Raw genomic sequence first — 24877 nt, forward strand, 5'->3', positions numbered from 1 at the left:
ATAAATCTATAGCCAGACTGATCAAGAAAAAAGAGGGAAGACACAATTTGCCAATATCAGGAATGAGAATGTGGCATCGCTATATATTCTAGATATGTTAAATATATCAGGAACATTTTGAACAATTTTATGCCAACAAATTCAAAAATTTAGGCAATTTATATTTTAAAAAAACTTTTTTTAATGTTTATTTATTTTCAAGAGAGAGAGAGCACGAGTGGAGGAGGGGCAGAGAGAGAGAGAGGAAGACACAGAATCTGAAGTAGGCTCTAGGCTCTGAGCTGTCAGCCCAGAGCCCAATGCAGGGCTTGAACTCACAAAGCCGCAAAATCATGACCTGAGCCGAAACAAGAGCCAGATGCTTAACCGACTGAGCCACCCAGTTGCCCCCAGCCAATTACTTTCAAAGAGATTTTGAAAAGATGAAAAATATCTTCTACATTTACCCATGTAGTTAACCATTCTTTTCTGTAGACCCAGATTTCCATTTTTCTTATGCCTGAAGGGGATCTTTAATATTTGTTTGTATAGTACGGGGTAGAGAATTTGGGGTTGACTGTTGTTGTTAAGATGTTCATTGTCTTCTCTCGCATGTCTTTCTGTTTTTTAGAGAGAGAGAGTGCGAGTTGGGGAAAAGGGCAGAGAGAGAGAGAGAGAGAGAGAGAGAGAGAGAGAGAATCTTAAGCAGGCTCCACACTCAGCACAGAGCCCAATGTGGGGCTTGATCCCATGACCGTGGGATCATGACCTGAGCTGAAATCAAGAGTCAGGATGCTCAACTGGCTGAGCCACCCAGGCGCCCTTCTCTTGCATTTCTGACGAGAAATCTGTTTCCATCATTATCTTTGTGCTTGTGTGCATACATGTCTTTTATCTCTGGCTGCTTTGAAGATTTTTCTCTTTATTATGCATTTTTAAAAACTTGACTATCATGTGCCTTGGTGTAGTTTTTCTTCAAGTTTCATATGCTTGGAGTTCATTGATCTTTTTGGATCTATGAGGTTACAGTTTTCTTTACATTTGGAAAGTTTTTTTTACCGTTACTTTCTCAAATATTTTTTTGCACCCCACTCCTTTGGGGACTTCAGTTACTTAAATACTAAACTGCTTGAGGTTTTCCTGCAGCTCACTGACATTTCATTTTGGGGGATTTTGTTTTATTTTGTTTTTCATTTGGGATAGTTTCTACTGCCATGCCTCAAGTTCACTAATCCTTTCTTTGGCAATGTTTCGTCTGTTGTTAATCCCTTCCAACATATTTTTTATCTCAGACATTGTAGTTTTCATCTCTACAAGTTTGATTTGTATCTTTTTTATATCTTCCATGTCTCGACTTAAATTTTTGAATATACCAAGTACTGTTATAATTACTCTTTTAATGTCTTTTCCTGCTACTTCTAACATCTGTGTCTATTCTATTTCAATTGATGGATTATTCTCATTATGGGTCTTATTTTTTTGCATCTTGGCATGCCTGGTATTCTGTAATTAGATGCCAGACATGAATTTTTCCTTGTGGGTGTTGGATATTTTTGTATTCCTATAAATCTTCTCGAGCTTTTGTTCTGGGATGCAGTTAAGTTACTTGGAAACAGTTTGATCTTTTTGAGTCTTGATTTCATGATTTATTAGACGGTTCCACAGCAATATTCCATCTAGGACTAATTACTCCCCACTACTGAAGTAAGACCTTCTTGAGCGCTGTACCCAATCTCTCATGAATTATGAGTTTTTTAAGTCTAGCTAGTAGAAACAGGCACTATTCCCATCTCCATGCGAGCACCAGGACTATTCTCTTTATTCCTTTTGGGTGGTTATTTCCTTGGCCTTGGGTAATTTTGTTATACGCACACACTGCTCAAATACTCTACTAAATACTCGAGGGAGATGTTTCAATAATATTTATATATCATATATTATATTATATTTTCTGGTTCCTCTGTGTACCTCTCTCCTCCAGGTAGGTCTCTCCTAAGAAGTCTAGCTACCTTGGTCTCCATGGACTCTCAGTGTTATCTCCTCAATTCTGACATCTGCTGGGCTCTGCCTCAGTTCCCCCCTCCTGTGCTGTGATCTGGAAACTCTCAAAGCAATATGCTGAGACATTTGTCAGGTCCACCTCACTTATTTCCCATCTTTTAGGGATCACTGTCTCTTGTTCTCCGATGTCTATTGCCTTGAAAAATATTCAGTGCATTTTGTCTGGTTTGTTTTGTTTTCAGGCCACAGGTAAAGGTAGTCTCTGTTACTCAGTCTTGATTAGAAGCAGAAGCAGAAGTATGTTTTTTTAGTTCCCAAGCATGTGGTGTTTTTCTGTTTATTTTTGTTGCCAATTTCTAACCTAATCGTGCATCTAATTGGGTCTACCACTTTATAATCAAGATTGTTAACTGTGTTGTTCAGATCTGTCTTTCCCTTTGTCTGCTTGACCTGTTACGAATTGAGATATAAGGTTATCATCTTTGCATGAACTTTCAGCTTATCTTTGTGAGTTTCATCATTTTTTATATATACATATCAGGGGCACCTGGGTGGCTCAGTCGGTTAAGCATCCGACTTCGGCTCAGGTCATGATCTCGCGGTTCATGAGTTCAAGCCCCGTGTCGGGCTCTGTGCTGATGGCTCAGAGCCCGGAGCCTGCTTCAGATTCTGCGTCTCCCTCTCTCTCTGCCCCTCCCCTGTTCATGCTCTGTCTCTCTCTGTCTCAGAAATGAATAAATATTAAAAAAAATATATATATATATACATATCTAAATTTATATATATTAATGTAGCCATCAAAACTTGATGGAACTCACAAAGATAAGCTGAATGTTCATGTGGAAGATTAATATATACAGTATGTAATTAATAATAATATATATTATTGGCTATTTTATTGATTGTGGACAAGTTTTAAAATCTTATAGCTCTCTTCTGGGTTGAACTTTTTGTGGGAATTTAGTGATCCTTTATTTCTAATATGTATGTGTATGTGTGTGTATTTTATTTTTATTATTTTTTTAATTAAAAAAATTTTTTTTGCTTTAAAGTCTGTATTATCTCATATTATTTACAGGCTCTTTCAACTTACTTTTGGTTATATTTGCATCATATGCCTCTTTTCATCTTTATTTTCAACCATTATGTGTCCTTGTGTTTCAAGAATTTCTCTCTCTCTTTTTAAAGTTTATTTCTTTATTATTTTGAGGGAGAGTGCACACGTGTGCAGGGAAGGGACAGAGAGTCGGATGCTTAAGCAACTGAGTGACCCAGGCACCCCTGGAATATTTCTCTTTTAATGGCATATTGCTGGATTTATTTTTATTTAATGCTTATTTATTTTAGAGAGAGAGAGAGAGACAGAGCATAAGCGGGGGAGGGGCAGGGAGACAGGGAGACACAGAATCTGAAGCAGGTTCCAGGCTCCAAGCTGTCAGCACAGAGCCTGACACGGAGCTCGAACTCACAGACCGCGAGATCGTGACCTGAGCTGAAGTCCGACGCTCAACCGATTGAGCCACCCAGGCGCCCCGCTGGATTTATTTTTTAAATCCAGTCTATTTTTTAACTGGCAAATTAAGTCCATTTACTTTATTGAGATTATTGATTTATTTAAACTATTTTCTACCATCTTACTTTGTGCTTTTTTTTTTTAATTTATTTTGAGAGAGAGAGAGAGAGAATGGGGAGGGGGAAGAGGGGGAGAGAGACAAAATTTTAAGCAGGCCCCATTCTTAGCGTGGAGCCCAACAAAGCTCGATTGCATGATCCTGGGATCATAACCTGAGCTGAAATCAAGAGTCAGATGCCTAACTGAGCCACTCGGGTGCCCCTACTTTGTATTTGTTCTACTTCTTCTGTGTTTATTTTCCTTTCTTGCTATATAAAAAAATTGTGTATCTTGTTTAATGCAGTGTATGTTTCTTATTCCATTTTTCCCTTTCCTGGTTAGAAGTTTATTCACTTCGTTTCTATTCTTTTAGTTATCACCCTTGAAATTTTCTGTGTATTCGTAACAAAGTCATAATTTCTTTCCTGACTAATAGAATCTTGGAGAGTGGTATGCTGGAGCTTGCTCATATGCACTCACAAGAGCTAATTGTTGGTATCTCTTCCCAACTCCATATTCAATGACATTACACTGATAGCTTGATATCAGCCATGGGTGGAACGTATACAATCATGGAAGTCAGCAAACATTATAAATCATGGATTTCCCCACTCTGGAAATTATTGTTAACCATTTACCAGCTCGCCGCTGATCTCAGACCCTTCTAGTACCCCTGCCCTATTTATAAGATGTGTAGTCCAGAATTTTAACTCTTTGAAATTCCACACATTTTTAATAGTTTTTATCATGTATGAAAATTTTTCTTTAGATTTACCGGGGTGGTTTTTTTTCTTATCTTTTTTTTTTTTTTTTTCCTTGCATCTTACAACTTCCTCTTGGGTCACTTTTCTCTCCTTCTGAAGTATATCTTATAGAAGTTCCTACTTTAGTGAAGGTCTGTGGTGATAAATAGCATGCTCGCTTTTGGTTTACTATCAATGTCTTCAGATCACTGTCTTTCTTGAAAGATGGCTTTCCAGGGGTGACTGGGTGGCTCAGTCAGTTGGGCGGCCGACTTCAGCTCAGGTCACGATCTCGCGGTCCGTGAGTTTGAGCCCCGCGTCGGACTCTGTGCTGACGGCTCAGAGCCTGGAGCCTGTTTCAGATTCTGTGTCTCCCTCTCTCTGACCCTCCCCCGTTCATGCTCTGTCTCTCTCTGTCTCAAAAATAAATAAACGCTAAAAAAAAAAAAAAAAGAAAAAAAAAAAGAAAGATGGCTTTCCTGGAACATAATTCTAGATTGATAGTTTTTGTTGTTGTTTTTTTTTTTTTTTTTTACTTGGCACTTTAAAATACTTACATGGTTGCTGTTGAAAGGTACAGCATACATATCATTCTTTTGTGAGTAAACTCTCTTTCCTCCATGTCTGAATATAAGGGCTTCTCTTTGTCTTTGGAGTTCTTCAGTTTACTCTAATGTGTCTGGTTGTGGACTTTTTTTCTAACCTGCTTAAAATTTGTTGATCTACTTATATCTTTCCTCACTTCTGGAAATTGCTCAGCCTTTGCCTAATGTTACATCTCAGTTCTATTCTCTCCGTTCTCCTTGTGGCATTTCAAATGACACTCCAATTTAGACCTTTAATTCTGTCCTCCCTATATCCTAAACAATTTTATATTTCTGATCTATTTTTCTCTTTGTACTGTATTCTGGGTAATTGTTTTTTATTCATCTCCCCATTCACTAATTCACTTTAGTTGTATCTAAAATATTATATACTTTAGCCAATGAGCTACTAATTTCAGTGATTTCTAAACGTTTTATTTAGTTCTTTTTCAAATATGTCTGGGTTACTTGGGTGGTCTCTTGGTGCTTTCTCATTTTTTGTTATTTTTTAAATGTTTATTTATTTTTGAGACAGAGAGACAGCACAAGTGGGGAAGGGCAGAGAGAGAGAGAGAGGGAGAGGGAGACACAGAATCTGAAGCAGGCTCCAGGCTCCGAGCTGTCAGCACAGAGCCCAATGCGGGTCTCAAACTCACGAACCATGAGATCATGACCTGAGCTGAAGTTGAGCACTCAACCGACGGAGCCCCCCAGATGCCCCACTCATTTTTTAAATTAAATTTTTATTTCTTTAAAATGTTTGTGGTTGGGGCACCTGGAGGGCTCAGTCGGTTAAGCATCCGACTTCAGCTCAGGTCATGATTTCACGGTTAGTGGGTTCGAGCCCCACGTCAGGCTCTGTGCTGACAGCTCAGGGCTTGGAGCCTGCTTCAGATTCTGCGTCTCCTTCTCTCTCTGCCCCTCCCCCACTCATGCTGTGTCTCTCTCCATCTCTCAAAAATGAATAAAGGTTAAAAATGTTTTTAAATATTTGTGGTTATTTTACATTCAGTACTTGATAATTCCAATATCTGAAGTCCTTGGGTCCTGTATCTGTTGTTCATTACTTTTGCTGACTCTCATTCATGATGGCTTGTTTTTTGTTTGGTGTTTGTGTTGTGATTGTTGTGGTAGTGGTGATGTTAGCTCATATTTAGTTGAACCACATCAGGGCTGGAACAGGGTATGCTTTCCTCTGGAAGGATTTGTGTTTCATCCTACCAGGAATAGTTGGTGCTACCAAACTAGGACCTCTCTGGTTTCCTCAGAGGATTCAGAGCCCTTATCTGAAGTGTTCCCTATTCTCCATCCCCGTGTGTTTGTATTGGCATTTGCAGCCAGTACAACCCTAATATTTGTGCCAGCTCATAGTTCACAGCTCCCACCCAGATTTCAATTTCTTGGTTTTGTTTTTGTTTTTTAAATCCTTGGAGATTTCCCTTACCTTTTAGATAAAACCTCAGGATATAGTTGTATTGGGAAGGCACTTTGAAGATGCAGAGTCTACCATACTACTGGAAAAGGAAGTCATCCATTTGGAATTTACCCTGGTTAAAGTTAGGAAATAATGGGTCTACCTATAGTTTTTTCTGATAGCTCCAGTTGTCCCAATAGCCATTATTGAAAATCCATCTTTTCCTACCAATTGTAAATATTACCCATGCTATATTTGCATGAAAATATAATTATTTGTATTTCTGGACTTTCCATCCTATTTCATTATTCCATCTATTTATTAATGTGGAATATGATGCTGTTTTAATTTTTGACGATATATAACATTTTTTAGTAATAGAGAGATCTAGTACTCCTCCTCATTACTTACATTGGAGAATTTTCCCAACTATTCTTAATTATTTTTTATAGTAATTTTACAGTTATGTTGTCTAGGTCACCAAAAAATCACTTACTGGTGTCATATTTTAACTTGTGGCAAAAAATATATCAAATGAAATTTACTATCTCTATCATTTTATTTTTAAATTTTTTATCTTTATCATTTTAAGACGTACAGTTCAGTAGTGTTAAACATATTCACATTGTTGGGCAACAGATCACAACTTTTTCTTCTTGCAAAACTGAAACTCTGTACCCATTAATCAACAACTCCCCATTTTTCCCTTTTCCCCACTCCTGGTAGCCACCTTCTATTTTATGCTTCTCTGAATTTGGCTACTTTAGGTACCTTATATAAGTAGAATCATAAAGTATTTGTTTGTTTGTAATTGACTTATTTCACTTAACATATTCTCCTTTTTTTTTGAATGTTTATTTATTTTTGAGAGAGAGAAAGAGAGAGAGAGAGAGAGAACAAGCAGGAAAAGGGCAGAGAGAAAGACACAGAATCCAAAGCAGGCTCCAGGCTCCAAGCTGACAGCACAGAGCCTGACGTGGGGCTCGAACTCACAAACTGTGGATCATGACCCAAGCCAAAGTCGGACGCTTAACCAACTGAGCCACCCAGGCACTCCTTAACCTACTCTCCTTAAGGTTCATCCATGTTGTAGCACAAAACAGGATTTCCTTCCTTTTTAAGGCTGAATAGTATTCCATTTTACATATATACCATATTCATCCATCAACGGACATTTGGGTGCTTCCATCTTTTGGCTATAATGACTAATGCTGCTACAAATATGAGTGTTAAAATATCTCTTTGAGACCCTAATTTCAGTTCTTTTGGATATATATCCATAAATGGGATGATTGTATCATATGATTGTTCTTTCTTTAATTTTTTGAGGAACACCATACTGTTTTCCATAGCAGTTACACCATTTTACAATTTTACCAACAGTGGACAAGGGTTCTAATTTTTCCACTTCCTCACCAACCTTGTTATTTCTTGTTGTTGTTGTTTTTTTATAGTAGCCATCCTAATCGGTGTGAGATGATATCTCGTTTTGATTTGCATTTCTCTTAATGGTAAGTGATATTAAGCATCTTTTCAGATGCTTGTTGGACATTTGTACATCATCTTTGGAGGAACCTCTATTAAAGTCATTTGTGCATTTTTCTTTTTGGGTTGTTTGTTTTTTGTTGTTGAGGTGTAGGAGTTCTTCATATATTCTGGATATTAATTCCTTATCAGATACATGATTTTCAAACATTTTCTCCCATTCTGGTAAGTTGCCTTGCACTCTATTGATCGTGTGTCATATTTGTTGAGATCATGTTTAATTCAGTTTAACATTGGTAGAAATGAAAGCTTTATGATGCTAAGTCTTGAAAGGATCATGTAAAATGTAGCTCATTTGTTGTATGAGAGGCAATAAGGAGGGTTGTTCAAGTCTCCTATTTCCTTGTTGATCTTCTGCTTAGTAGTTCTTACCATTATTGAAAGTAGGGCATTAAAGTCTCCAAGTATTATTGTTGAATTATCTGTTTCTTCCTCCAGTTTGGTCATTTTTTGTTTCTTGTAATTCGGAGCTCTATTATCAGATGCATATATGCTTATTATTGTTATTTCCTTCTGGTAGATTGACATTTTAACATAAAATATCTTTCTTTAAGATCTTTATAACAATTTTATCTTAAGGTCTATTTAGTATGATATTAATAAAGTTGCTCCAGCTCTCTTTTGGTTAGTTTTCTTGGTATATATTTTCCATCCCTATTTATTTTCTATCTTTTGAACATAAACTATGCCTTACATAGACATCATATAGTTAGATTATATTTTTTAATCTATTCTGCCTATCTCTGCCTTTTAATTTGAATATTTTTTAACATTTATTTATTTTGAAAGGGAGAGAGAACAGGGAAGGGGCAAAGAGAGAGAATCCCAAGCAGGCTCCACACTGTCAGCACAGAGCCTGATGTGAGGCTTGATCCCACCAACTGTGAGATCATGACCTAAACCAAAATCAAGAGTCAGGTGCTGAACTGAATGAGCCACCTTATTTGAGTATTTAATCCTTTACATTTAATGTACTTACTGATAAAGTACAATTTATGTCTGCTATTTTGCAATGTGTTCTATGTCATATGTCCTCAATTCCTCTATTACCACCTTTTGTTGTGTTAAATTGATATTTCCCAGTGTACTGTTTTAATTCCATTGTTGTTGTTACTATATTTTTAAGTAATTTTCTTCATGGTTGTCCTGGGAATTAAGGTTAATATCTTAACTTAAAACAATCTAGATGAATTTAGATGAATAGCAACTTAATTTCAACACGTACAAAAACAATACTCTAATATAGCTCCACTGCTTCAATTCTCCTTTGTTATATCATTGTCAATCATGTTATGTTTTTACACATCATAGGCCTATCAACAGTTTTATAATTACTGATTAATGCAGTTTTCTCTCATGGATTTATTTTTTAGAGCAGTTTTAGGCTTACAGCAAAAGTGAATGGAAAGCACAGAGTGTTCTCATATACTACTTGCTTCCCCCATTACAGTTGTCTTTTAAATTAGGTAGGAAGACAAAATAATTACAAAAATGCATTTATAATGTCTTTTATATTTACCTGCATAGTTACTTTTACCAGTGCTCTTTACTTCTTCACATCAAGTAGAATTACTGTCTTGTCTCCTTTCATTTCAGACTGAAGGAATCTAATGTTTCTTATAAGTAGATATAACTAACTTCAAGAAAGATCACTAACAAGTGATAGATTCTCTTAGTTTTTGCTTATCTGAAAATGTCTTAATTCGTCTTTTATATTTAATTTTTTTTAAATGTATGCTTCATGGGGTGCCTGGATGACTCAGTCAGTTAAGTGTCAGACTCTTGATTTTGGCTCAGGTTATGATCTCACAGTTTGTGGGTTCAAGCCCTGTACTGGGCTGGCTCCATGCTGACAGTGTGGAGCCTGCTTGGGATTCTCTCTCTCCCCTCTCTCTCTACTTCTCTCTCTCAAAATAAATAAATAAACTTAAAAAAATTTATGCTTCATGTTTGAAGGAGAGTTTTGTTGGATATAGGATTTTTGGTTGACAGTTGTTTTCTTTTCTTTTCTTCTTTTGACAGTTGTTTTCTTTAAGCACTTTGAATATGTCATCCCACTGTCTTCTGACCGCCATAGTTTCTGCTGAGAAGTCAGCTAGTTTATCCTATTGAGGCTTACTTGTAGGTAATGAGTTGCTTCCTTGTTGCTTCCCAGATTCTTTCTTTGTCTTCAGCTTTTGACAAATTTGAGTATAATGTGTCTACACGTGGATTGCTTAGAGTTCATTGAGCTTCCTGGATGTACATAATAAGGTTTTTCACCAAATTTGGGAAGTTTGGGGCCATTATTTCTTCAAACATTCTTTCTGCCCCTTTCCCTTTCTTCTCTCTTGTTGAGACTTCCATTAAGAATATATTAGTATGGGAGTGCCCAGGTGGCTCAGTTGGTTGAGCATCTGACTCTTGATCTCAGCTCAGGTCTTGATCTCAGAGTTGTGTGGTCAAGCCTCATGTTGGGTTCTGCAATGGGTATGAAGCCTACTTAAAAAGAAAAAGAAAAAAAGGAGGGGCTCCTGGGTGGCTCAGTTGGTTAAGCGTTCGACTTCGGCTCAGGTCATGACCTCACAGTTCATGGGTTCAAGCCCTGCATCAGGCTCTGTGCTGACAGCTCAGAGCCTGGAGCCTGCTTTGAATTCTGTGTCTCCCTCTCTCCCTTCCCCTTCTGCCTCTCATTCTCTCTCTCTCTCAAAAATAAATAAACATTAAAAAAATTCTTTCTTAAAGAATGTTAGTATGCTTGATGGTTTCTCACAATATCTTAGGGTCTGTTCATTTTTCTTTTTTCTTTTTCCTTTCTGCTCCAGAACTGGATGATCTTAACTGACCTATCATCAGATACACTGATTTTTTTTTCTTCTGTCAACCCAGATATGCTGTTGAGGATATAAATTTTTCATTTTAGTTTTTCTTCTCAACTCCTGAACTTTAAAAAAAATTAAGTTTATTTATTTATTTTTAGAGAGAGAAAGACTCAGAGAGCACGAGTGGGGATAGGTTGGGGAGAGAGGGAGAGAGAGAGAATCTTAAGCAGACTCCACACTCTCAGCAGTGATCCTGATGCAGGGCTTAAATCATGAACCATGAGATCATGACCTGAGCCAAAATCAAGAGTCTGATGCTTAACCAACTGAACCACCCAGTCCTTAACTTCTGAATTTAAATGTGCATATATATATATATATATATATATATATATATATATAATTTGTATCTCTTTGTTGATGTTCTCTAGTTGGTGAGGTATTCTCAAACTTTTCTTTAATTCTTTAAACATGATTTCTTTTAATCGTTTAAACATTTATGATGGCTGATTTGAAGTCTTTGTCTAGTAAATCTAATATGTGAGCTTCTCTAGGGACAATTCCTATAGACTGCTTTATTTCTCAAGCATGGACCATACTTTGCTGTTAATAATTCTTTGTTGAAAATATAATGTGGTAACTTGAAATCAGCCCCTCCTTCCCAGTGTTTGTTGCTGTAAGTGATTGTTTATTTAGTGAATTTTGCAGACTATTTCTATAGTTTTGTCATGTGTGGCCACTAAAGTTTTTGTTCAGTTAGCTTAGTGGTTAGCTTATGAATGGACAGGCATTTCCTAAATGCCTTAAACCAACATGTCTTCAGTCATTTGCCAGGTCATTTGCTGTGTGTGTACTGGGACATGCCTTCAGTGTTCCAGAAATTTACAACTCTGACTTAACCTCTACTTCCTGCTTGTGCAGGTTTCAGGATCAACCAGAGATGAGAGGCTAGGGCCTTCTAAGATCTTTCCTGGACATATACATGGCCTCCTAGATCTCTAGGGATATATGAAAGCTTCTCAGAGCTCCCTATGAACTTCTCATTCCGCTCTTTCCTTTAAAGTTTTTGGCCAGACAATTGTTTGCCCCAACTAGTGTCATTGCCTCCAGGAACAGAAATGTTAAGCAATTGCCAACTGTTGTTTTTCCACAAACACCCTGACTATAGGGATTTTCCCACTAAACAAGCTCTGGGTCAAGTCAGATCACAATTCATGTGAATCATGTTATCAAAAAGCTGCCAGACAGTTGTCTGGGAATACAGATTGTTGAGAAGCTCCAAATCTAATCTTTTCCTTCCAGTGACTTCTAGGCTGCTAGTTTTCCCAGCTACCCGGGTTGCAGTGCTGCTGTTTTTCAAATCTGCAGAGTTGGAAAGATGGGGATGGGGAGAGGGCAAACTAAAATACTACAAAGATCTCTGACGTTACTAAGATCCAGCCATTTCTCTTAAATAAATACTGCTTGGATTGTGCAAAACTTTTGTTAACTCCCACAGGTCTGAAAAAGTATAGTTCAATAGTTTTTGCCTGTGTTCCTCTTGCTTTATCACGGAACAGATTTTTACAGTTCCTATCTCTGCAATTCTCAAAGTTCCATCTCTACAATTGATTTTTATTATTATTTTTAGAGAGAGAGTGCAAGTCGGGCAGAGGGGCAGAGTGGGGGGGGGGGAGAGAATCCCAAGCAGGCTCCATGCTGAGCACGGAGCCTGATGCAGGGCTCAATCCCATGACCCGAGGATCATGACCTGAACCAAAATCAAGAGTCAGGCAGACGTTCAACCCACTGAGCCATCCAGACACCCCTACAATTGATATTTTTAATTTAAGTACAGGATTTTATACTGTTCCCTATTAAAAGTGATTTGGGGGCTTTGGTCCAGCATTCATCCTGTCATAGTAATTCTGACCCTTGAATTCTATCATGAATCAGTGAGCACTGTGAGGCAGGCGCTGTAATGGATGCTTGGGAGAAAAGGAAAGTTTGAACAATGATTCCTGCCCTCTGAGAGCTTATAGAGCCGTTGAGGAGACAAAACAAAATTGTTTAAGCCTTTATATAATGATAAAAGGAAATAGAGATCAAGGCAAAACTTTAAGACAAACACTATCGATAGAACTTCCCGCAAGGATAGAAATATTCTGCACTGACCAATATGGTAGCCAATAGCCAAAAGTACCTATTGGCCACTTGAAGTGTAGCTACTATGACTGAGGAATTAAACTTTTGATTTTATTTAATTTTAATTTATTCAAACTTGAATGGCCACATGTGGCTACCTTATTGGACATCACAGCTCTAAAACTAAATATTTCCTTGATTAGCTTGGTGTGGGAGTGGGTGGGGAAGATTCCCTCCTGTGGGAAGCCTACAATTCTCCTCCTCTGGCTGCCAGAGGAGGACTGGAGCTATGGGCTGTGAACGCACTCTGGCATGTGGTTGTGCCTGGTGCACAGTGGCTATTGTAGTGATACTGTTGAAACAAGTTACATCTGGGCCACCTGGCAGAAGCAAGCTCTAATCTACCCTGTTGTGGGTAGACCCCAATTTCTACGTCAGGCACAACCTGACAAATGCAATTGATAAGGTGTTGTGGGAGCTGCAAAGAATCAGCTCTTTCCTCCTTAACCCAACGGTCAATGCAACATTCCATAGCCACAAGACAAGCTCACGATAGTGCCCATCTCCTTCCACCCTTTCCAGTGGGGTCACACTGACGCTGCAAACACAGGCTTCTGTCTGGGGCCCATCCTGGTAATTCTCTTTGGGGTCCTGGAACCTCACTGCTGGGTCAATGCTGAGGTAGGACTGAGGGTCCCCTGCAGAATGAACTGCGCTTCCTTCCCCCACTCCACCCCTTTCAGAGCTGGGAACATCTGAGGGAGAGAGAAGCAGAGGGGGTTCATACGAGATCCCCCCATGAGCCCAGGGAGTCATGTCAGCTGGGATGCCAATCATGAGAACAAGGATCCCCAAGCCCCCCTGACCCAGAACAAAGACTGAAGACAAAACGTCTGGGCAGCTAAAGCTGAGCTCAGGTTCACAGTGGCCCCCATGCTGAGGCATGAGTAGAGCTGGGGACAGCGCCCCCAGAGGATATTAGAGGAGAGAAGTCACACATGAGGAAGTCTGGGGGACCATAATAGGTGGAGTGGGAGAGATGGCTAGCAAATAAACTGTCTGCAGTTTGAATGATTAATCCTCTCCATATAAAGTGAAGGGCTATTCAGAGGTGGGAGACTCAAGCCAACGTGGAACGTCTGGCCAGATGACTTGGAACAAGGCCCCACCTCCCTCAGTTTCCTCACTTGTAACAGGAAGCTGACTCTCAACCCACCCGAAAGGGACGTTGTAAGTTAAGTAAGATGTGCTTATGCAGTGCCTGCCACAATATCACTTCTTATCCCCACCCCACCCTCATCCTGATTGCCCATCCCAGAGAAGGACCCTACACAGCACCAAGAAAGTCCATCAGCGCTAAGGAAAAGCTTCCTGACTCCGGCCATAGTCAGAGGTGAGCAGGAGGGGAGCGTGAGCCTCTGCCAGGGGTCCTGGGATGTCTGGGGCTGGAAATGGAATCGTCTGTGTACAGGAAGGGCGCAACACTCAGCCTCCTGTCCTCTCTGCCCGGGGCCGCTCGGCACGTTAAGGAAAGTGCCAGTCCTTGCCGACCCCCAACCTCTGCCTCTCACGTGCTCCATAAATAGGAGGTGCCAAAGCTTCTGGGAGCCTGGCTCACCCACCCGAAGCCAGAAGAACATACAACTTCTTCCCTTCCGTCTCGGGACCCCCCTCCCCTTCATATCCCCGAGTTACTTAGAGGCGCATCTCCCTCCTCTGTGGATTCCATCTGCCTGTCCATCCGCTCAGCTCCCCATCCTTCCTACCTTTCCTCCATCCCTGCTCCTCTTCTGTTCTTCCCTTGGAGTCTATCATCCTGCATTCACAGAGGACTTCCAGGCTGAGGGGACATGCAGGGCACGTGTGTATATGTCCGTGTCCACAGGGGCGCAGATGGGCTTCACGCTCAGGTGACCCCTTGTAACTGCTCCAGCCTGTCCCCGCTGCTCCATGCGGGGTGCCCAGAGGCCTGCCTTAGCAGCCCCCCCCCCATCCCTCGACCCCTCCCCTCGGGGAAGTGGAGTCACCACCACTCTTCTTGGGCAGCTGGGGGCCCCTTAGCCCGCTCTCTACCACCTCCCCCACTCTGCTCAGGCCCCATGCCCAGCCCTGAGGTTTGGAGAGCCTAGTAAGTGCCCTATCAACATGTTAATCAAATTACTTAGGAGCTAAAATTGACGCTGTTCATTAATTATACAAGATTATGCTAATTGTGCATGCAAATGCATGCAGGGGAACAGAAGGTGTTCAGGCGCATGGTGGGCCATTAGCATAGAGGATGGGGTGCGGGTGCATTGGCATGCTAATGTATGCGCCCCGGCTATTTATAGTCCCCCAGCCCATCTGCGCTGCAGCCACCTCTGCCCCAAGTAGGGATCATGGCAGGGAGGCCAGGTCCAGGCCTGGCAGGTGGCTATGACCCTGGGGACACTTGGCTTTGGCTGCTGCCCCGGGCCGAGATCAGGAAGTAGTGTGGGCCACCCCAACCTGGGCCTGGATTATCCCACCATCCCTTGTCTAGCCTAGGCCCTTTGGCGCCCACTTCCCTGGAGGTAAAATGCTTCCGAATGCCACAGCCAGTAAGGCCCCCTCTGCTGACTCCCCATCATCCACAGGGTCCGATCCCACGGGATTTGGTGCCACGCCCCCCAGGCCCTGGTCCACAGCTCTCCCCCTCCATCTCATCAGGTACCACTGGGAAAGTGTGCCCAACATGCCCCCTGTCCCTTGGCAGGGTTGTTTATCCCCTCTGCACGAAGGGCCCCTGCCTCTTACTTCTCATCCAGGGAAAATGCCTCTGGTCTTTCAAGGCCCCAAGTGCCCAAGATCAAATGCGACCTCGAGGACCCCCTTCCAGAGTGAAGGCTGCGGCTCCACTGGACAAGTGACCTAGCATGTCCTCCCCTCTATCTTATTGATTATACTCCAGGTTTCTCTCTTTCCTGCTGGATTGTAATTTCCTTAAGACTTTATTTACCCCTAGACTGCACTGTCTGACACATGTAAGGTGTTTAATACATCTCTGTAAATGGGTGTATTGAATGAATGAGGGAATGAATGGGCCAGCCACCTGTATCCTCCTCTGTCCTTGAGCGAGGGGGGCGGGCAGGGAAAGGCAGACGACGAAAACGGTGGAGGGCACAGATCCTGCCCCAGAAGGTATCTGTTTCTTCTGAGGCTCACGAGCTCAAAGGCAAGCCCTTTGGAGTCAAAATCAGCAGAGGATTCCTCCCCGCCCCATCCCATCCCAGGTTCTAATGCTAGCTTTGGACTTGGAAATACACACCTACTTTTATTCTACACTTTGCTTCCAATCTACTTTCTTTCCCGAGGTAGTCACAGGACGCTTGTTTTGAAGACCCTGGCCCAACTCCCGTATCCATTCACATCACTTCCTCTTTCTTGATCTCTACAGTCCAGTATAGTTGGTAGCCATGAGCCACGCGGGACTATCTCAGTTTCAATTAAAAATGAGGGGCACCTGGGTGGCTCAGTCGGTTGAGCATCCGTCTCTGGCTCAGGTCATGATCTCGTGGTTTGTGGGTTCGAGTCCCGCGTCGGGCTCTGTGCTGACAGCTCAGAGCCCGGAGCCTGCTTCGGATCCTGTGTCTCCCTCTCTCTCTCTGCCCCTCCCCTGCCCGTGCTCTGTCTCTTTCTCCCTCTCAAAAATAAATGAGCATTTAAAAAAAAGAAACGAAACAATGGGGTGCCTGGCTGGCTCAGTCAGTGGAGCATGGGACTCTTGATCTCAGGGCTGTGAGTTTGAGTCCCACGTTGGGTTGTAGAGGTTATTTTAAAATAAAAATAATACCTGACTGTTATTATTACTAAGGTTAATAATTACTTTCAATAATACTCTTACTTTAAAATAAATAAGTAAGCTAAAATGAAACAGAATTTAAAGCAGTTTTTCAGTCACACTAGCCACAAGTCAAGTGCTCAATGGCCACAGGCGGCTAGTGGATATCATTTTGGGAAAAGCTCTCCTGGGCAGAATTTGTAATCTACACGTTCGTTCCCTGCCTCCTGACAGTGCTGCAGCTACAAGCGTCCCGGGGCTCAGTCTGGCTCTTTCAACGACTATCAGCTTTCTCTCTGGAAGTGGGAACATAATTTCCGCTCTCAGTGAGTCTCATGGGACGCAGGGAGGGGAGAGGTGGGGCAAAGCTGTGCGACCTGGTTTCCTCGGATGGGATTCCTAGAAGCAGAGCTGGGGATGGGATGCTTGTGAAAGGGGTTTATTGGAGGAGAGCTCTAGGAAGAGAAGGAGGGGAACAGCATCCACAGGAGAAGCTCAGCAAGCAGACGCTCTCAGCTGGAGTCTGGCACCAGCCTGAGCCTTCCGGGAGTTCCGGAATGGGAAAAGCACAAGGAGTTGGCCCTCCGCGTGCCGTCAGTCTCTCTTTGGCCGTGGGCTGGTGCAGGGCAGATGCTTCTGGCTGGCGATAATTCGAGGGTAGTGGGGGCAGCCACGAGCCCTTTGACAGGCAACACCCACAGCGGCCAGGGGTGGGGGAATCCAGCAGCCCACCCTGTGATAGCCGGACCCTGTCTTCCACCGAGTGGTTCCATCCCGCTCTGCTTTCCACCCCCCTGAGGACCGAGAGTTTGACAGGGGACGCACGTCAGTCACCTCCACATTCTCCTTTGTCAGCTGAGTCTTTTCTGAGCAAAGTGCCAGGGAGCTTTCCTTATGCAATAGCGTCACCCCTGAGAAGTTACGTGGAAGTCAGGTGTTTGCACCGGAGCCACATTCAGCCCAACCTTTGCTTCCGTGGTAAGGAATATTCCTTACCAAGGAAGGTTCGTTTTCAGTTCATCTCAAGTGGGTTTTACAGGGAGGAATAAAGAGCATTTCTAGAAACGATTAGGAAGGCGACACTACGTTCAGGATGTGGTAAGGTAGGTGTTCGAGTGAGCTGCTCTTATCTTTCGTTTAAATCACAGGCACCTAGGGGGGCGCCTGGGTGGCTCAGTCGGTTGGGCATCCGACTTCGGCTCAGGTCATGATCTCGCAGTCTGTGAGTTTGAGCCCCGCGTCGGGCTCTGTGCTGACAACTCAGAGCCTGGAGCCTGTTTCAGATTCTGTGTCTCCCTCTCTCTCTGACCTTACCCCATTCATGCTTTGTCTCTCTCTGTCTCAAAAATGAATAAACGCTAAAAAAAAAAATTAAAAAAAAATAGATCACAGGCGCCCAAGTCATGGTGTATCATTACTACCCTTTAATTGCCTTATTAGCAGGATGACCACTGTCCACAGCTCTTCTTCTGGTCTTTTATTAAACTGTTTAAAAATTTTTTATTAATTTCTTTTAGAGAGAAAGAACACATGCGAGCATGGGGGGAGAGGCAGAGAGGCGGGGGGGAGAAGGAGAATCTTAAGCAGCCTCCACGCTCAGTGTGGAGCCCGCCGAGGGGCTCGATCCCATGACCCTGGGATCACGACCTGAGCCGAAATCAAGAGTCGGAGGCTCAACTGACTGAGCCACCCAGGGGCCCCCTTATTCAACTTCTCATAAGAGAGAATGTTGAACATCTAGGCAGAATAAAATAATGAACCACGAGTACCCTTTACTGAATTTCAACAGGGATCAACTCTTGGTTCATCTTGTGCAGCTGGTCTTTAATCCCGAAAATCTTGTCAGGCTAAGAGCCACGGTCACCACAGCCAAAGGCCCCAAACTAGCAGCAAGGGGATCTGAGTCTCCTTTGCAACCTTGATGAATTAGTAACCTTGAGGAAATCCGCACGGAATGACTGGCTGTGTCCCTGTACAGCCTGCGTCTCAGGGCTGCTTTTGAAGGAGGCTTAATTGCCAGCCTCATGCCTGGGGCAGGGTCGGACTCTGAGAGCCCCAATTAGAGGGAATTCTCCATGACTCCTGTCCATATCAGTGGTTCATAGAGCCCCGAGCTCATATCCAGACTTTGGCGTTCGCTGTGACTTTGTAGTTGATTCTTGCTTATCCTCAGTTTTCTCATCCGTCGAGTGGGAATGATCGCAGACCTACACCACCTCAGGGTTATGAGAGGATTAAACAGGGTCATGATGAGCCAGGCCCCAATCAATAGCAAATATGAGTCAAAGTGACCTTCCCCTAGAAAATCAGATAACTTTTAGGCGGCTTTGTTCACATAATACTCTAGAGCAGCATAAATATAATGCGAGCCACATATGTAACTTTAAATTTTCTAGTAGCCTCATTTTTAAAAACAAAAAGGAAACTGGTAACATCGATTGTGACAATACATGTTATTTAACCCAATATAGCTAAAATATTTCAACATGTAATAAATATAAACATATTACTGGTCAGCTATTTTACGTTCTGTATGGCTTTTTTTAATGTTTATTTGTTTTTGAGAAAGAAAGAAAGACAGCATGAGAGGGAGAGGGGCAGAGAGAGAGGGAGACACAGAATCCGAAGCAGGCTCCGGGCTCTGAGCCGTCAGCACAGAGCCCGACGCGGGGCTCAAACCCACAAACCGCGAGATCATGACCTGAGCCGAAGTCGGACGCTCAACCGGGTGAGCCATTCAGGTGCCCCGTTCTGGGTTTTTTTCTAAATAAGCCATGGAAATTCAATGCTTATTTTAAAAACATCTCAATTCAAACCACATTTCAAGTGCTCAATGCCACATGGGGCTAGTGGCTGCCCTATTGGATAGGACAGCACTAGAGTAGTGTGTCTCAAATGTTAGGAGGCCTCAGAATCACCTGGAAGGCTTATGAAAACACAGATGGCCGGGCCCCCCTGAAGAGTGTCAGCGGGTCAAAGGTGGGGCCTGAAATTCTGTATTTCTAGCCAATTCCCAGGTTGCTCCTGGTCCAGAAGGCACACTTTGAAAACCACTGTTCCAGGATGAGTTTGAAAGGACTCATAGTCATCATTGTGCCTTATTTTCAAGTTATGGATGATTTTTCTTAACACCCCTGAGGCTGGTGCAGGGTTAGGGGGTACACAGTGGTAGCAGCAGACTCTCTGGGGGTGTTTGCATTGGCTCGGCCCTGGCTGGCTGGGAGCAGCCTCATGGACTACCTACCATTGGCAGTGAGTGAGATTCACCAGCTCTACCATTGCTGGCATTGACTGTGTGCATCTCTGAGCTACAAGTTCAGGGGGAGGGGAAAGGAGACTGACCCTCAGCACCCCCAGGGAGGGCCCAGGCCTTGTGTGGCTGCTTCCTCCTCAACACCACTCTGCAGGTGATGCCAACCAGGCTTAAAAACAGAGAGGCTCTGGGGCAGGTCTGCATAGGTGGGGGTGCACGCAGGGCCCGGCGGGGGGAGCTGCGGGAGGGGCAGTCCCTGAACCTAGAATGGCCAGAAAAGACTGGCCAGACAGGGAGTGGGGACTGGTATAGACCCAAAGGTCTGTGACTTATTTCCGGAAGTGAGTTATACTGGAAAGAGAAAGGATGGGAAGACGTGCTGAGCAAGGACTGTGGAAGGGCTGAGGGGGCTTCTTGAGGAGGCAGAGGGGACGGGACCCTGCAGGAAGCGGCAGTGAAGCCTTGGGAGGTCGGAAATAAAGGATGTCCCAGAGGCTGTCCCTGGAAGGTGCCTCAGCAGCCATCAGTTGCTATTCTCCTTCTCCTGGTGGATGGAGGTGGATATTAAAGATGCAGGAAATACCCCAGGCCACAAAGCGAGTCAGCACCTCGGCCAGAGCCCACATCTCTGGGCCAATCTCAAGAACCCTTCCTCTGGGGGGCCCCTGGGTGGCGCAGTCGGTAAAAGCACTCCCAACTCTTTTTTTTTTTTTTTCAATTTTTTTTTTTTTTTAGTGTTTTTATTTATTTCTGAGACACAGAGAGACAGAGCATGAGCAGGGGAGCGGCAGAAAAGCGTCCAACTCTTGAGCTCCGCTCAGGTCACGATCTCACAGTTCGTGAGTTCGAGCCCCGTGGCAGGCTCTGTGCTGATGGTTCAGAGCCTGCCTGGGAGTCTGTCTCCTCTCTGCCCCTCTCCGCCACTTGTTCTTTGTCCCTCTCTCAAAATAAACGAACTTAAATTAAAAGGAAATGAAGAATAAAAGAACCCTCCCTCTGGATTCTGTAGGCTTGAGAGTGGAGTTGGGTGCAGCGGGCACATGTGCGGGTGTAAGGGAAGTGTGTGTCACTCCCAAGCCTGCACCATCAGCGATATCCAAGGGCTGGCACTCACCCCTTCAGGACAGGGACTGTTCCTGTCCTGGTGTTCTTCTAGCACCTCGTAAAGCACCTCCTCCTCCTAGCACCATGTGGATATGGAATTTAAAAGAAATGGTCTGCACCATGTCATGGAAATGCGGGGTGTGTCTAAGGTGATTACTGTGAGCATAGGGGTGTCTGCACGATGGGGTGTCTTATAGGGATAGAGGGAACCATTACTATGGCAAATAATGTGAAATTAACGGAGTGTCTATATTCTGCAGATACGCTGTTCGGGAGCATTTGGGGTGGCCTAATGGGGTATAAAGGGCATCTACACTGGGCTGACTATTGTTTGGGGGCATATAAGCTGTGTCATGCAAGGTATCCTGTAGGGGTGAATGGGGGTGTCTACATGGCGGATGTGCACTGTTTGGGGTCATAGGAGGCATCTGCATCTCCGAATGCTCTGCAGGGGCGCACAGAAGGTCTACACTACATGAAACTATTTGGGGAGGTATTCACGGTGGATGGAAATGTGTGCTGACATAACGACCCTATAGAAAGGGAAATTAAAGGGTTCCCAGAAGGATATCCACTGAGTGGGGGAATGTGACAGGTGGTAAGGTGTCAGCAATGTAGACAGAGGCAGGGCCTGGGGGTAGGTTGCATCTCCAGGTAAATGGTGCCAACTCCCAATGAGTGGTTGCCCCTTGGGACACCTCTGTTCCAGGGGTGAAGCCCACCCCTACCAGGACTTGGGGACTAGCTTTTGTTTTGTTTTGTTTTGTTTTTTAAATTTTTTTAATGTTTATTTATTTATTTTGCGAGAGAGAGACAGAGCATGAGCAGGGGAGGAGCAGAGAGAGAAAGACACAGAATCCGAAACAGGCTCCAGGCTCCAAGCTGTCAGCACAGAGCCCGACGCGGGGCTCGAACTCACAAACCGTGAGATCATGACCTGAGCCGAAGCCAGACGCTCAGCCGACTGAGCCACCCAGGCGCCCCCTTTTTTTTTTAATTTTTTTAATGTTTGTTTATTTATTTTGAGAGAGAGAGACAGAGCATGAGCAGGGGAGGAGCAGAGAAAGACATAGAATCCAAAACAGAAGGGACTAGCTTTTAGAACCTATAATAAATCTTCCTCTGAATGTGAAGTTCATGCTTTGAAGTTGGAGGCAACTCTAAGGACTTAAGTGGATATTCAGATTTGGGGTTCAAAACCTGGGGGGTTGGGTGGTACAATGAGGCAGCGCACTGGCAGAACCCATGGAATAGCCCAGGAGGCGGGCTACATGCCAGGAGCCGAACCCCTGCAGACGTTAGCCCTGCAGGCTGTGGTTTGGAAAGGACATCTCCCCGGATGCTCACAGGATCCTGAACGGGCTAAGGCAGATATTGAAACATTCTGAGTTCACTAAGGGCACCAATCCAGGGCATTATCCTTGATTACCTCGCTGGTGGGTGGCAAAGCCGAGGCCCCACCCTCCCAGCCAACTGCCTGAAAGGACCAGAGGACCAACTTCTCGTGTGTTTTCTCTAAAGATCAGTCTCATCAGGGCATACACTGTGCTTTTTTTTTGCAATTGCTGTGTGTAAAAAAGAAGGTACTCATTGTGTATCTGTACGGCCTCGGGTCTGACAGGTACGCTGCGGTATGTGATGGGTACAGGCTCTGCCTGATGAGCTTTTTGCTATGTGTATAACAGATGTAGAACACGTGCGAGGGAGATCTGTTTGGGGGGGGGGGTGTGCCGTGGCAGGGAATCTGCTACGTGTGAGCGAGATCTGTGTGCAAGAGGGATTTGTTTTTGGGGGGGGGGGTGCTGTGAAGCAGGAAGGGTGATCTGCTTGCTGTATGTGATGACTGCACAGCATTTGCTGTGAGTGTATTTTGGGTAATCATATACAACACAAAGTGGTATATTAGTATATACTTTCATATTCTTCCTGTGCATCTACTGTACGGGATGGGCATATGCTGCACGTGATGGGTATAGACTCTGTGTGTGTGAGTAGTATACCATATGTGTATGATGACTATAGGCTATATGTGGAATATGTATCATATATGCTCTCTGAAAGATACCCTGAGTATAGTGGGTATACACTGTGTGTGACGGCCATATTTTGTAATATACTATTACAAAGGCATATGCGGTATATATAACGGGTGTATTATCATGAGTATACGTTGTGTGTGTTAGTATACTCAGGAGGAGGGATGTGCTGTGTGAGGTGAATGCACTTTTATGTGTGATGCACGTGCAGAATGACAAATATACATGGTGTGGGGTAAGTCTACAGGTAATGTGAGTACATATTACATGTGGCATATACGTTGTGGAGTGGGGATAATTCATGAGTAATGGGTATATATATCATATATATAATGGACATATTTGGATAAGCGTGATGAGTATATACTTTGTGGGCAGGGGGTGGATAATCCGTGTCGTGAATTAATTGCTGGGAAGGGGCTACTCGGTACGTATCAGGCACTCTGTATATATGCAGCTTGTGGTGGGAATATGGGATGTGTGCCTTGTGTGAGCAGAGGGGAGTCACCCCGCCAGGAAGGGGCATGGAAGGGAACAGTTGGATCTTCATCCATTTCCAGACCCCCTACCTCCACCCTTGAGCCCACCCACCATACTGTTTCAGGTTCTTCCTCAAGTTCTTCCTCAAGTGCAACCAGAACTGCCTAAAGAATGCAGGGAATCCCCGAGACATGCGCCGCTTCCAGGTGGGTCTGGGAGAGGGGTCCCCTTGCATCCGGTCACCCTTTCCCGATGGGGCGGGTGGGGAAGGCTGTGGTCCCGCCACCCTGGGAAAAGCCCCACGGCAGATCTCTGCCCAGCCCTGTGCTTCAGGGCCTGGTGCCTGCTGGGGGTGGGGCAGCTCCATCTCAACTTATGCTGGCTGCCAAGGGAGGCTTCATTAGAGTCCCACTTAAGGAGATGCTAATTGTGACATTTTTACATGATTAACGACCCAGCTAATTTGCATAGCGTGAAGCAGAGAGCAGCTGCCCTTAGTACATCCCCAACCTGCACACCCCTCTCAGTGAAGGGTGGGAGGGAGAGAAGGAGGCAGCCCCAATTTCCTCCCGAGGGTGGGGGGCTCCTGCTGATGGCTTCTCAGGCTGATGCTGCCCCCTCCCCACCGCCCCACCCCCAGTCAAAACTCTCACTCCCACTAACCTAAGACACATTCCAGCCTTGGAGCTCCAGGGATACAGCCTGGGGTGCGGGTGTGTATAATAAGAACAGTAGGCACTCTGCCCAACGAGCCAGAGTTTTCTTTCAGTGCTCTTGATTTTTCTAGTTCCTGGGGTTCACCTCCCTGGGCAGCCAGAGATCGTGTGTCCCGGGGCATCACTTGACCTAGCTGCCTCCCCCTTCCACCGTTCAACCCCTGGGGGGAGCTCTTTCCCCTGCCAATGACTCTGAGTTCCAGCATCCGGCCACCCACCCTCACCGAGTTGCCTGTTCCCCACAACAGTCCCCCCCCCACCACCACCACCAGGGATCGCCCCAGGGCCTCACCCAGGCTGGCCTCCACTCTCCTCACAGGTGGTGGTGTCCACGACGGTGAGCGTGGATGGGCACGTGCTGGCCGTATCTGACAACATGTTTGTGCACAACAACTCCAAGCATGGTCGCAGGGCGCGCCGCCTGGACCCCTCTGAAGGTCAGGACCCCCCCGCCCAGCACCCGCTGCCGCGAGCCCAGCCAGCCCCCAGCCCCCACTTTGGTGCAGGCCCCTGATCTGGCTCCTCACCTGCCTCCCAGCTGCCACCCCCTGTATCAAGGCCATCAGCCCCGGGGAGGGCTGGACCACAGGAGGCGCCACCGTCATTGTCATCGGCGACAACTTCTTCGATGGATTGCAGGTCGTGTTCGGGAACGTGCTCGTGTGGAGCGAGGTGGGCCACCCCCG

The 24877-nt window shown here is 44.4% G+C and overlaps 1 protein-coding gene across 3 annotated transcripts in view; it reads left to right on the forward strand.

The window, feature by feature from the left end:
- Nucleotides 1-24877, forward strand: part of EBF4 (EBF family member 4) — a 58863-nt gene that overhangs the window by 25622 nt on the left and 8364 nt on the right. For all 3 annotated transcript variants that reach the window (XR_006300826.1, XM_043602737.1, XM_043602738.1), the window contains 3 exons: nt 23600-23681; nt 24511-24628; nt 24730-24863. Coding sequence is in view for 2 of the 3 variants with exons in the window: in XM_043602737.1 (XP_043458672.1) it covers nt 23600-23681; nt 24511-24628; nt 24730-24863 (334 nt within the window). In the remaining variant the exon portion in view is untranslated. The remainder of the gene's footprint in view (nt 1-23599; nt 23682-24510; nt 24629-24729; nt 24864-24877) is intronic.

This window comes from Prionailurus bengalensis, chromosome A3 (assembly GCF_016509475.1).
Source record: "Prionailurus bengalensis isolate Pbe53 chromosome A3, Fcat_Pben_1.1_paternal_pri, whole genome shotgun sequence".
NCBI lineage: Eukaryota > Metazoa > Chordata > Mammalia > Carnivora > Felidae > Prionailurus > Prionailurus bengalensis.